The sequence below is a fragment of the Diadema antillarum genome, unplaced genomic scaffold, assembly GCF_040938485.1.
Source record: "Diadema antillarum isolate AM-2024a unplaced genomic scaffold, OU_Dant_1.0 seq00002035_RagTag, whole genome shotgun sequence".
Classification (NCBI taxonomy): Eukaryota; Metazoa; Echinodermata; class Echinoidea; order Diadematoida; family Diadematidae; genus Diadema; species Diadema antillarum.
The window spans coordinates 188400-203504 of NW_027272687.1; the positions used below are offsets into that span (position 1 = coordinate 188400).

At 38.3% G+C, this 15105-nt stretch overlaps 1 protein-coding gene across 1 annotated transcript in view; it reads right to left on the bottom strand.

Annotated features, from left to right (window-relative positions):
* Positions 1-6841: 6841 nt before the first annotated feature.
* LOC139713694 (A disintegrin and metalloproteinase with thrombospondin motifs 9-like) overlaps positions 6842-15105 on the bottom strand; it is a 90696-nt gene continuing 82432 nt past the window's right edge. The window contains exons 24-30 of the mRNA XM_071625399.1: positions 14845-15033; positions 13943-14081; positions 9811-9997; positions 9058-9194; positions 8385-8581; positions 7758-7861; positions 6842-6984 (exon numbers count right to left, since the gene is read on the bottom strand). Coding sequence (XP_071481500.1) covers positions 7763-7861; positions 8385-8581; positions 9058-9194; positions 9811-9997; positions 13943-14081; positions 14845-15033 — 948 coding nt within the window. The 3' untranslated portion in view covers positions 6842-6984; positions 7758-7762. The remainder of the gene's footprint in view (positions 6985-7757; positions 7862-8384; positions 8582-9057; positions 9195-9810; positions 9998-13942; positions 14082-14844; positions 15034-15105) is intronic.

The following is a 15105-nucleotide window of genomic DNA, read 5'->3' on the forward strand; positions in this document are numbered from 1 at the left end:
ATGATACGTTGAAGACAAGACAATAATCACAGTTACCATAGCAACAACTAAAAAATGATGCATTTCAAACAGAGCAACATCAGTTGTGTGCGAACTTCCTGTGACTAAATTGCCACAGTGTCGTCAATATCCAGTGGCACTTGAGAAAGTGGAAGTTCTTGTGTTGTGTGCAAGAGCACTTCTTTCATAGCAAAGCAAAATACTCTCTCCCTAAACTGTGCCCTTTTAATATAAATTTTCTACTTCCAACTATCTTGTCTCTGTAAGCATCAGCAATCTGAAAATATACCAGGCCCAAGATATTTAGATGGAGAATGGAATGAAATTCAATGTATGGAAACCAACAAGTATAAGAGAAAACAAACTGGGGGAGAAAAAAAAAATCTTTCAGACCTGGAATACAGCTGGCTGCTGCACTGGCAAATTTGTCAGACATGCACTGCATAATTATACAGTTTCATTTTTAAATATTTGCATGCATATGCAATTTGTTCCACAATACAGAAATGTAAAGAGTAATAACTTCTAATCAAACATTGCTGCTTCATCTAATGCATACCTACTAGTACGGAGCACCTGATATGGTGTATGGTATTTCTTATTTCTAACATCATCCGAACCTACCGCCCTCGAAACAAATCAGATCGTGACTGCATCTTGGTCAAAAACAAATAAAAAACAAAAAACTTGGAAAGCATAGTCATCTTACAGTATAAAGTTAAGAGAAACATTTAAAGGAATAACTTTTTTTTTTTATAATAACATTGGTCAAATTCTTGGTAATGTCCTATAATTCAAACCTAAAAATCACATATCAAGCACTGTACATCTCATTGTCTGAAATAAACCATAAATTCAGCGCCCTACATACAGCACCATCAAAAATCAAAATAAGAGAACAATCATCTAAATAATTAGTCATAGAGCTGGAATAGCACAGAATGGCGATGTGAAAACTTTGGGTCACTTTTCAAAAAAAAAAAACACAAACAAACAAACAAACAATATTGATTGGTTTATGAGGGAAATAATCATACTTCTCCCCACTCATTAATGTCTGATTGATAAAGAGTTGTATCATCAGTTTACACAACATACTGCCATATTATCTGGGGGAAAAAAATACAACAACCCAGGAAATACAATTATATGAGCAAGAAAAAGAGTTCTGCTTTCCCTCTGCAGGTGATGCTCATGGCACATGCACTTTTTCTGAATATAAATATGTGCATTCATAAAGTGTAGAAAATTGTTGGAATTATCACTGATACGATTTTTGCTTGAAAGCCTCTAGCAATGCCACAGCAAAAAACTGTTGTGTCATAAACAGTCTTAAAGTTTTCTGAGGGACAGTGATGTTCTACAGCTGCTGAAAAAGTCTTTTATAAGAGTGGGAGGTTCTGTGGACAAAATGTCATCACATGAGAGCCAGAAGGGCTTTATCGCAATTTCCTCTCCATCATTGTGGTGCCTCCTACATTGTGGTGCCAATTTTATTTTATTTTTTTAATTTTCAGTAAAATGTTAATAATTACAACCACAAGAGTGCCATTTTACCCTTTATTTGAAACAATTGTACATAAATCTACCAACTTTTGATTAATTGAACTTTTTATTTCATGAAAATTGTTTCGTTTTTATTTACGCTCCAATCTTTAAACACGATATCACCCTTCTAGTTCTCAGCTGACCATGTGATGTTGAGACTCCCCCGCGGGTGACAATAATAAAACATTCATGTTGTTATATTCCTTACAATACTTGGGCAGTGTGCACATTACACAAAATGTTAACATCGAATGGACTCCTAACATCCTGTGATTTAATGACAAAATAATTTCATGATAGCCATTTACTTTATATTTTCTGTACAATCTTTAAAAAACATGACATATATTTGATTCAGCTGAAAAAATACAAACTTCATATCATTGACACACTTTACTATGTAGGTGTCCTAACATTATTTTCACAATTTCTTTTCTTTTCTTTTCTTTTTTCATTTTCAAAGGGTCAGGGAAACTTTCAATAATGTCACACGAACTCGGAGTTGACTGTACTATAGCTCAATGTTTCTACAAAAGTGCAATACAAATCATATTGCTAAAAAGTATACATAAATATCACATCTACAAGCATAAAGGAAATTTTCATCCTTTTGTTTTGAGGACGGTTGCAATGCTACTATGCTTCTACAAAACATTTTCTGCCCATGTTTGAGCCTGCCTGCCTGTCTTAAACTTCGTCAAAATCGAAGTTTCTACAGCTTTGCTACCTGGCTGGCTCTGTGAACGTCGTTTCACATTGTGAGGTTGAATCGGAAATGCATCGAGAGATGGAACCATAAGAGAGGTGCAGTCATATGATGTAAAAGTGTAAAGATTGCATAGTTCTAGAAATACTGTTTTCAGAAGATTCATCATAATATACACATACATATTATATACACATGTCATGCTATTTAAAATGCGAGTGAATGTGAGGTGTGAGAGAATATGCACAGATTCGCATCAACTTTTTAATGCAGCACCAGTTTGTCACTACCTCCAACTACACAATACTCCTGCAAGAATTTCAAAAGATCCTGCGCTAGCACTGGTCAAATGGGTCTGATCTACGAAAATCCCATGCAGAAAACTAGGAACTCAAATACTACCTCTCTGCACAAAAGAAATCTAAATCAGCATCGACTTTTATTTTTTGACATCCTCCAGAAACAAGAGATTTTGCAAAAGGTAGTCATTTGGTCACAGGCAAAGTGTCTTACCATTTACTGCTAGGTAATACATTCATGTAAAAGAGCACATTAAGAACACATCTTCAAACAGACAAAATAATCTAAGAACACATCTTCAAACAAACAAAATAATCTACGGAATAGAAAGAAAGGAGAAAGAAAGACCCACAAACACTTCTCAATTCACTGGCTGACGACTCATGGTGTGCGATGTACGAGTCTTGGAGTAAGAAATGAACCAATCTAATGGATGCATGATAACAGAATGTGGTCATTGATCAGCTAGCAGATTTCTCCCTGACTTAAAACTCTGGTATACCAACAGATAATGGCAAGATAGATCTGGAATCTTCTCTTGTTTTATCATTTCCAGAAATTGGGGTCTGTGTCTGGCCTGGACACTACCCACATCCAAAAGGGCAATAAAGGAAGGAATTGAAGGGTGCTACTCAAGGTAATATTGCTGCATTTTCAGAAGTAGGTTGAAGCATAACATGCAAATAAATATAAGATTCATGTTATACATCAACTGCAGTAGACCTCTTTCCTAAAAATTACACTAATGACATCTAGTTCAAACAATATTAACTTTTACTGAATCCCTTTTAGATAAAGAAATACTGGAACAAAAACTTTAGAATTTAATAATATGCTAAAAAATTCAAGACATTTCTACAAGAATGTAATAGCTGTATAGAAGATAAGATATTGAAATATAATACAAAAAGAAAAACAAAAAACAAATAATAATTCCAGGATACAGTAAATAAAACATGCAGGCACATTTGAACAAAGACATGTCTGGGTCACTCTGTAATACATTCTTGACTGTTGCCTTGAAGACTTAAAAATTACGCTTAACCACAATTTGAAGGCATTTATTCAGCTATTACCAGATATGCTTTTTAACCATCCCATCATGAACTTTACTTTTTTGCGCAACCGCCGCAATTGAAGCAATTGAAAAAAATCTTCCTTCAGAATAAATGACTTAAAACAAACAAACACAATGAAATGACCTCCTACAGGTTTCCCAAAACATGACGCACAGTGAAATGATGCGAAAAAAGGTTAAGAAAAAGTGCATTTCAACATTGTTTACCTAGCAGCACTAACCCTGTTTTCCTATTAAAAAACAGACAATGAAATGTCTACGCTGATTCATGTAGCCCTCTCTGTAGAACTTAAATATACAATACAGTGACAGAGCTAGGAACAACACACAATTCAAGTGATATCTCAGCATTAAGCCTGTTTGACATTCACTTTCAACAACAGCAAGTTGAAATAAAAGTCTTGATGAAACTGCTGTACATCTGAAAATAAATCGCAGTGTAACACCACAGCTCTGTTGCAGATCAAAACAAGAGCCCGACTCTATTGTTACTACCTGACAGTATCTTGAATATGATTAGCACCATGGGTCTAGCAGAACAATACAGTGTCAATACACTCATATGGGCCACAAGGACAGCGAGAGAAGTAAAACGTTTACAAAGAACTTTACTTACGGAATGACAAAACAACACACACACACGCACATGCACACGCATACAGAGAAACAAACAGAGAGCACAACAGACAGCTGTGTCACTGGAAAACTTGACAAGATTTAGGCAAGACAGCATATTTTGTATTTACTACCCTGCTGGAGGAGAGTTTTACTCGTAACACTGAGAGAGAGAGGTACTCTACACACACCTGTATACACACCTACCTCCACTGTGAATCGCATGGGGGCGGAGTGGGGGGCGGTGTGTGGAGAAAACTATGCATCATATCCTGAAATGTAGCTGGAAGAGTCTGAGCAAAGTTTGTGCATTGGGAAGATCTACGTATGCTTGCTCACACACAACTTGTCTACAGTGAGCTCAGAATACTCATCGTGAAACGCTGAACTGATGAGCCAATCACAAAGAAGGAAACACGGATGAAGAAAATACAAACTATTAAAAAAACACACAAGAAGGAGGTCCATGCGGATTCTTTATCCGCAGGCAGTTATGAAGAGCCCTGAGTAGAAATATATGAAGTCACATGACCGCTGCAGCATGTGTGAACAGTGTGCATGTAAACTGTACAGAATGTCATACACTGCTCCCGTACAGAAAACTCTACCATCATTACCCCTTATCGGTCCATGTAGTAGGTTGTTCAATTTTGCTCATTGAACTTCAAAGTGTTTATCTCTATAATTACGTGTACTTTGATGGAAATCCTCTGACATTTCCAATATATGGTGCACCACCAGCAACACCACAGTGCTTACAAAAAGCTACTAAATAGGTAACAACTTTAGTAATATGATAATTATCATTTGCAATTCTTACTTTTTGATTCTTTAGATATCTTTTAATGGCAGTAATTCTCCAGCTAGATATGTGGTATATATGGGGTAAGAGGAAATAACTGGTTCATACCAATTTCATTTATATCACAAGCACAGAGATGACAAATTAAAAATCATGTTTTGATAATCATACTTGCATATTAAAAGTAAAATTACTTACCAACTTCCTCTCATTTTGTTTTCTTTCTTTGAGGTGTCCAAATGCACAGGCACCCTTTAATAGAGTGATTTGTGCTGTACAAGCATGCATGATATAATCATCATTATCATTATCATTACAGTCATTATCATTATTATCTTTACTGTGATTACAATAGTCACTATCATTATTGCTTTAATCATCATAAAAGTATTTTCAATATCATCATCACAATCATCTAAGTCATCATATTCATTATCATCATTTCCATTATCTTTAAAATTTTATTACTATTATTCTGTAAAAAAAGAATTGATTTTTATCAGTTATCAAGATTTTCATTGATTTTGTTTCCTTAGTACCTATGATATATCCATGTATCGTGGTAAGAATTGCTGGAGGGACTAGGAAAGATCTCTTTGAGATATACCGCATACAAAGTAAAAATATTGAGGTATACATTTACCATGCTCAGTTCTCTGTAAAAGGTGTATCAAACTTGTAAATCAACTACTCTGGAAAAAAACCCCACAACAACAACATTAACAGCAACTGGTCTCCTGGTTGAAGTCGAGTAGATCACTCGACTTGTGGATCTCCAGCATGAGCAGTTTGAATTTTGTATATTCAACATTCCACTCACTGACACAATAAATACGTTATCACTCCACGAGCGGAGAAAGCACCATTCAGCAGTATAATTGTATCAAATGCCTGATGTAAACACATCAAATGCAGCTTGCAGTACATCACACATTAGTAAAAATTCACATTATCACATCACTATCGGTCAATACATCACTATAAAATCTACGTATAAAAACTACCGTTTCGGCATAACCAATGGCCATCCTGCCATTGGCGGCTGAAGTCACTCTGACGGATTGTGTGTGAGATAAAAATTACAAGTCCTGTCTTCCTTTTGAATAGAAACAGAGAACTTGACATTGAAATATAATTGCTACTTGTCTGCACAAGAAACAAGATTTACTGTTAGAATACATGAAAGATTTGTCAACCAAATGCCAAGTACACACGCTTCATATATTCTTGGCAGTGTGAAGTGCCATGACATATTTTGCTGAATCGAATTGAATCCATGTCAAAATTAACGCTCATGATTATGATTGTAACCTACTTTTTCCTACGTTTTTGAACAGTTCCTTTTTTTGTATCACAGCATGATTTTTAAAAAACAATAAGATATTGAGTTTCACAAGATGTTCACTGAAGAGAGCGTATTGTCTCTCTGAGATTGCAGCATTTCTTCATCCATTTGGAGTTGAGGGGGTACTACGAGAGACTCCAGGGGAGAACACTATGTCCAACTTTGTGCCTCACATGTTCACTTCTGACGATACATGACGCCCTCGAGTTTCCGGGATGATCGGGCACATCTCCGTCTCGGCATGACCGTCAAAACGGGTCCAGGCGCTACCATCTAGCCCAGCCAGGTCCTGGGCCTACAATGCGCTCTCGGACTCTACACAAATACACCACATCTGCTCTTGGGACAGTTGTAAGGTCCAGGTCCCATCACAAATCACCAATTCCTTTCAGTCCCCATGTCTCTGAGAGTCTGTCCAAGGTTGTCTAGCTGTCTCCCTCCCACAAAATACATCTCTTAACAATTGTCTCTCACAGCGAAGTGAAGGATATAAAATATAAATTATCTCTCGTTTACTATGGTACAACTTGTGATAAATAATAAAAATGATATTTACAACATTTACAGCATTTGGAATATCTTACAGGTCCCTGTGGAGGTAAGAGGGGAAGAAAAGGAAGACAAAAAGAAAGAGAAAATGATCAATGGAGCTTATTAACAGACTGTAATACAAAATATGACACATGAAATGTGAGCGCTCATAAATGTTTAGAAACAACAGACGCACGCCCCTCCTATAATATGAAATTTGATTGATTGCATGAGTAATATAAATGATAAGTCAACAATGAATCATGTATTGTGTATAATTGAATGTTAGTCTTTATACAACAAAACATCCTAGCCGTATTTTACGGAATGTACCACAATCCATGACTGGGACATTACAGCTAATCAAAATTATAATGCACATGCTGTTCAATGGTAAGTTTTCAGATGATTAACATATTCATTCATAAACCAATGTGGTGTTATGGGTTCTAGGGAATGAAAATCACATTTTGTCACAAGAATGTATTTGGGGATGAATTTCTCATTCACAACATTTTTTCCTACCAACTGCAGACTGGACATTTAGAACTATTTGGGGAAAGTCTGATCACAAGATAATTGACTGAGAGACAGACTAGCAGACAAACAGAACGAAACATCCAGACAGAAAGTGGGCAGTGACAGGATTTATAACAATAAAATACCCACTAGTGTGGGATATGAGGGGAGAGGAGGGGATGGGGGAGGATGCAAGGAGGAGGAGAGAGGAGTTGTCATGGTTACACTGTGGTGGAGGGGATAGGGGAAGTAGAGTGTGGGGAGTATGAAATTAAACTGATTGGCTGAATTCAATCTCCACCCACTGTCTCACCTGAGTCATGAATGGAATGTTAAAGGTAATAATCTTCCTTGCCCCCTGTCCGGGAAACATTTTCCGCAATAGCCGCCACAGATGCCACTAACTCTGTGATTTAACTGTGAACAAAATGCCGAGAGAGGTCATGTATTAAATCAAGGGTTAACATTGCAATGTTTCACATCAAAATGGAGAAACCAAAAGCTGTGGTTATCAATCTACAGGCATAGTTCATTCATAATGTGCTATCTATTATTTTATCACCATTCGAGCTTGGTGTCCACTAAAAAATGAAACTATTTTGATGGCTGCCTGTATCTGACAATACTGTGAGAATGAATGCGTTTGACAGATCACAAATTTTAAACTACCGACGTGTGTATGCATTCGCAATTCATACTCATATCACTAAGAATATGCTTGAAGGAAGTGACTAATCTTCATTACAACAACAAAAAGTTGTCACAATTTTGCCAGGAGAAAATTAAGGAACTCTCAAATTGATATAAGCATTCACAAAATTATTCAATGCACTCCCAGATTGTTTTTATGCATAATCATAATGGGGGTGGAATCCCACTGAAAATGTGCTGAATTCAATTTTAACAAAACTTGCTGACAAGGTAACAGAGAGCTACTCACTGGATCTCTTAATATTCTTCGTGACACTGAGTGGCCCTCGGTGGCCCAGTCTAAGTCTGCCGCCACCAAGAGGCCAGTGCCATTTAGGCTGAGGTGAAACCGTCCCTGAGGACAGCTGACCGCGCTGTAGCAGTCCCCAGCCGTGGCATACGGGATGAAATGGCCGAGATGGACCCGCGAGAAAGTTGCGTCATCAGCTGGAAAGAAATGACGGGGAACAAAATTTTTCAAAAATCACAATCAAAATGGTGTTCCTTCTCGTCTGTATGTGTCGAAATATAAGAAATGTACATATTCAACAGATCATTATAATGTGTTGACTGTTCTCTCTACACTGGAGACTAATTTCTGTTCATATGTATTCACTGTTCACACAATTACATAGGTGTGCAAAAGACAGTTTTGGAAAGCCCCTACTAGCAAAAAAGGTGATGATTGCTGAGGTCACACTCACAACATTTTCAAATGTTAAAAAAACAAACCAAAAAACAAAAAACAAACGAAAAAAAAGAAAAAAGAAAAAACAGCATCCCTGATCTATACATTCAGGCGATCAACTATACACTCAAAATTTGGCCAGTCAGGAAAAATGAAAACAAGATAATAGTACATGCCAAAACACAGATGCTCCCATGAAAAAAAATTTTAGGAATAAAAAAAAAATGGCACTTACTTATGACTTCTAATGACGTCACATTTAGCCTAACTTTGCTGAATGAGGTAAGACCGGGTTGGCGGTGTCCGTACTCAGTACACTCACAGTTGTCATCCCGGGCCCCATGATTGGGGCACTGGGTGGGATTCAACAGCCTGGATGGGGGAAAAAATAATTAAAAGTCTACCATCAGTATCAGTTCTTAACCTGTCGAGTTAAAACAAGGAGTTAAAGCACAATGATGATAGGGCAGCCAAAGTTTGCCAAAACAAAACAAAACAAAACAAAACAAAACAAAACAAAACAAAACAAACAAAAAAAGGCTTAACTAATGCATACTATGAAAAAGAAAACATATCTTACAGGTAAAAAAAAAAAAAGGTGGAGGTTGGTTTGAACATGGAGAAATGGTCCATACAAAAAATGAGGGATGCTAATATTCACACATCCAAATCAAGCAAGGCTCAAAAGAGGCACCACAGAAATATGTTTGTGTTACATACATCTCAATAAGGTTTGTATGCTCAATGTTTGTATTGGCAAATTATTGTGGCTACAGTCTTCAGCAATTAAAGTTTTCATAAACACGGTTTCAATTTTGCTACTTTGCACAATTTAGAATACATACGAATTCACATCAACAACCATTGATAACAAACTTCAGTTGGTATCTCAACAAATGCTTCAATTTTACCAAACATTAACAGACTACAGAACTTACATGATCCCCATAATAAGGGAATTTTTGAATGAAAAAAAAAATTTTCCTACCTCTTGGGATAAATTTCTGAGTAATTTTCTGCCTCTCCCGCAGGCAGGGTGAGGTACTCTGCAGGGGTACTGCTGGCCATCCCGTGGCAATAGATGGTGAGCAACCTCCCCTGTATCAACATGGTATAGTCCCCATCTTCATGCACGTCTTGTGTCACCTGCAGGTCTCTGCAACTGGTTGGTGGGCCTGGATGAGGTGAGAAATTGCACAAGCTTAGTGGAGGGACTCAAATGATCATTAAAATACATTCAAAAAGAAAAAGAAATGTATCCTGTAAAACAGAGGCCCCGGAGCTCTGTGACATTTGCCTATGTATGAAGTAAAACATGTGGGGCTGAAGCTAATAAGAATGCAGTGATAGGCATTCAAGATAGTTCTTTATTCTAAATTTTGATTCAAAGCAAACACTTTTACACAACAAAGTCAGGCCTTTACATATTTCAAAGATGCAACAATATATTTCAGTCTTATTGTAAAGGAAAGAAGCATAATGAAAGATATGGATCAAATAAGAAACCTCAAGGATTCTTTTCAATATTCACACAGTCCCAAAGGGACAAAATGAATATTACATGGTAGAAACACACCATGATATGAATTTATTTCAAGCCACTCTCTATCAAAGCGAAAGTACAAAATGCAACACTACCATCTCATCAAAGAGTCATATACAAAATGTAAATTGACATTCAATATTTATCCAAGTCAGTGCCAGTAGAAGTTTCTCTTATCCTTATGGCAGAATGACTTTCCAGTATGCTGCCACTTAAAAAGTGTTAAAAAAACTCTGTGTAATGGCCCCAAATAACCCCCAATAAATCTTGCTCTATGTAAAGACAATGTTTCTCCTATGAAATGGTGGCTGAAACAATACTGCTTCTATGAAATCCGACCTGTCGGCATCATTCAAGCGCCTCCTGTCCGTATGAATGATCCCTAATTGTTTCACATCTCAATGGAGCCGGCTCTCCCATGCCAGAAATGGTCACCCTGTGCCTCTCCCTCTGATGCCCTGAACCACACGAATGCAGTGACATCTAACACTCGCTCATTCACACAATAATGATGACTTTAAAAGCAGACATGAGTGAGAAGGGAAGAATCACATAACACAGTTCTGGGTTGGGGGGGGGGGGGGTTTCCTGGGGGGGGGGGGGTGAGCTCCTTTGAAGAGGAGCAGGGAGAGGGTTAGGGATTGGGGAGGGCTTTGTGAAATTGGGAAGAGGGTGAGGGGAGGGGTAATGATGGAACCCTTTTATACTGCTAATCATATACAGTACCTCCATGAGGAGGTTATGTTTTTGCCACCAGCAGTTTGTTCGTCTGTCTGTTCGCAAAATAACTCAAAAAGTCGTGATTGGATTTGGATGAAATTTACAGGAAAACTTGATAATGACACAAGGAACGGATTATTAAAATTTCATAGTGACCTGGGAATTCTAATGGATTTTTGAAGAAATTTTGTATCTTTTGGCAAACAGGGTCAATGATCTAGGAAGTTCAAGCTGTGCGTATTTGAGGTTTGGATATATTTGGAGGTAAACACTTGAAAGGTCTCTTTATCATTGGGAAATTGGGTGATTTTCAACATGCATGTACAAGTGGAAATGTGCTGCTTGGTAGAGGTCTGCGCTCTCCGAGTGCTTTTCTAGTTCTACAAAGATGTCATTACTGCACAGAAATGCGATATCAACCTAACCCTGTGGACACAACCACAGTGCTAATAGGAGAGGAAAATGGTGGACTGGCCAACTTGAGAGTCACAGGAGGTGAACCTTGCCACAACAAACATGGTAATTATGTGTGCCAACTACCATTTGGAGGAGGAAGAAGAGGAAGCCAGGGGATCCACTGGAGTAAAGGGTGCATGGGATTTGTAAACTTTTAGCATGCAATACCAGCAATATCTGCTGAGAGAAGAAGGGGGGGGGGGGAGAGGTGGGTAGAGGGGAGAAAAAAAAATCAGCAAAGTACAGAGAATGAAATCTCGGGGGACCAAGAAGGAGGGGAATGATTTAGGGCTTGCTGGCAGGAGGAAAAGCAAATCCCCCCAGGGGTAGCTGGTTAACCCTGGAGCCCTGGAGGAACAGTTCCCTTTACCCTCACGTGACCCCAGAGTGCACTCCGGCTAGTGTGGGAATCAGGTTTGCATTTCACACATAGTCTGAAGGAAAATTGTCCCCAGGGGAGGCCCGAGTTAAGGGGCCACTTTCAAATTGCACATTATTCCACTTTTCTCTACAAATAGCTTTCCTACACTTTTTTTTTTTCTAACCCTTTCCAAGTGACATACCCTCGAGCTACTGCATGTCACTCATGGATTATGCTCAGTCGCAGATTCGAAAATATTTTCCTTTTCTTTTTGTATGTTATCAGATAAGAAACTGTTCTAGATCTACTGTAAATGTTTCATTAACATTTGCTTCGAATCTTAAAGGGAAGATAAACCCCAAGAGCAATGTGGATTGAGTGAAAGCAGCAACAATAGTAGAACACATCAGTGAAAGTTTGAGGAAAATCGGACAGTCGATGCAAAAGTTACGAATTTTTAAAGTTTTGGTGTTGGAACCGCTGGATGAGGAGACTACTAGAGGTTATGACGTAATACCAAGAAAATATAAAGAAAATTCTACAAAAATCCATTTTTCATGAAAATTACAAATTCCATCAACTTGATATTGACATATGTTAAGGGTAGCAATTATTCCCTCTGCTTTCTGAAAGCGGTTGGTCCATTGCTCTTTCATAATTCTAGAAAAGTGAATTTTTGTTGAATTTCCTTTATATTTTCTTTGTATTGTTGTCCACTCATACGTCATATCCTCTAGTAGTCTCCTCATCCAGCCGTTCCAACATCAAAACTTTAAAAATTCATAACTTTTGCATCGATTGTCCGATTTTCCTCAAACTTTCACTGATGTGTTCTGCTAATGTTGCTGCTTTCACTCAATCCACATTGCTCTTTGGGTTTACCTTCCCTTTAACATCCATAAAACATAACAGTTGCTGGATTCTAGGGCATGGTACTGATAGTCAATGATAAAGAATACATCCACAACAAAAACAGGCAAAGTTTGTGTAAGATTTTACCCTGATTATGATGCACTATTCACAGATCACAAACTTGAGGAACATTCCAGTGGCACAAGAACTGACAAACATCAAGGTCATTCAGACTCATGGTTTGCAATAATTTGTTGGAGAGCAAGAACTTTCCTTACACCCTATGCACACAAACTTGGCAAAACGATAGATAGGATATCAAGTTCTTGTGAGAACATACAGTACCCGCAGTGGACTGGAAGAGATATTGCCATTTAGCCTGGGGCATAAGAGCGTAATGACGCTGTCACACTCTCATTCCCATTCTGTGACCTATAATGTCTCTCTTCATTACACCAACAGCTATGAGTGGGACCACTCGTGGCATTATGCAAGTCTATACACACGTACAGCCACACAATCCCACACTCGTAGAACAAATATAGCTACGCAATCACAAACAAATTATACAATCACCCACTCACAAAACATGTACAATCACACATTTAAAAAAAAACCCACATACTCACAAAACATATGAAGAGTTTTATCGCAAAATAACCTAAGCGCCATTTTTAAACATATCAAAGTAAGTCCATCATCAGATAGAGCAAAATTAAACCCTTCCAGTAATACCTCATTTGTTACACAACAAGGAATACATTCTTGAAGTTATGATTAAAAATATTCTGTATTTTCTTATTATTTTCTCCTTTTTTATGCAGCTTTAATCACAAATATCTCAACTTGACAAGAATGGATTTAGCTTGTTTTGCGATAAAACTTCATATATAGGTCCTACATGTACATCACACACTCACAAACACACAATATCACACACATATCGCATACAATCACACACTCATAAAACACACATTCGCAAAAATCACAAAACATCTACATTCACACATTCACAAAAACACATACCGTACACTATACAGTAGCTCTTAAACAACCTCACACTTGCAACATACATACAAATTACACATTCTCACAACTACTCGTGACAGCTCTGTATTATAGTGCAGGCTGGTAAGAAATGGGTAAAAATGCAGTTTCTCCTGAGCTGTAACAGTAGGAAATACTCACATGGGCGTTGGTTACAGGTCCTCTCCGACATGGGCTTGATAGCTGGGTGTCCACAGAACCGGTCCGGCATGACCTTACCATGGCGGGCCTGGCACTCCACCCTGCGTCCCTGCACACCATCACCACAGGTCTTGGAGCACTGGTGGACATTGGACGGATGAAGAGATGGTCATCATCGTCTAAGATTTACATTCAACTTGATTATAATTTCTCAAATGGAACATGATAAAAATGAACTGCATCTTGAGTGCACACAGCACCACTGACAGCCAATTTATTCTCTGTATCTCCCCATCCCATCCCATATCCCACCACCATATTGGGAGGGGGTGGAGGGAGGGATAAAGAATTAAAGGTTCCCTGATATACATTGGCATACAGCAGATATTCAACTTGTGGTTTAGGAACTGACCCAGTGTCTGCATAATTAATGGCACACCAGGTGATAATATGAAGAGTTTGATCCACAAAACGACTTAACTCCATTCTCATTAAAGTTGAGATATTTGCGAGTAAAACTGCTTAGAAAACCAAGAAAATAATAAGAAAATATGGGATACTTGCAATCATATAACTTCAAGAATATTCTGTGTTATGTAACAAGTGAAGCATCAAACTCTTAATTTCTATTCCATCTTACAACCATGACAGCATTCTATTGCTTGATTACTAACTTACAGAAATACAACTTTAACATTCCACAGCTGACCTTTCACAATCAAATCATATCGCTAGTAGATTGAAAATGAGAAATTAATGGCAGGACTTATGCAAGAGGCATAATAATGGTGAGATGGAAGGTCTCATGCAATGACATGATAATGTATTAAATGCCAGGGGGCTGGAAAATGGAGAAAGGAGGGGCAGAAAGATGAAAGGGGGGGGGGGTAGGGGTATCTCACCTCATTCCATGGGCCTGTATTCCAGTGGACATTGCCCACACACGGTCCCATGTTGCAGCGCCTGGTGTCCGGCGGCCTGGAGACCTGTCGACAGGCACTGGGGTCGGCCGGGATCCGCCAGCCATCCGCACTCAGACTCTGGCAGGTGACCTCCCGAGTCTGCTCGCCCGCTCCGCAGGTTCTCGTGCACTGGGATCATGAAGGGAGGATCAAATCATGTGGGCTTTACACACCATCGTGAAATGTGGGACACATGAGCTA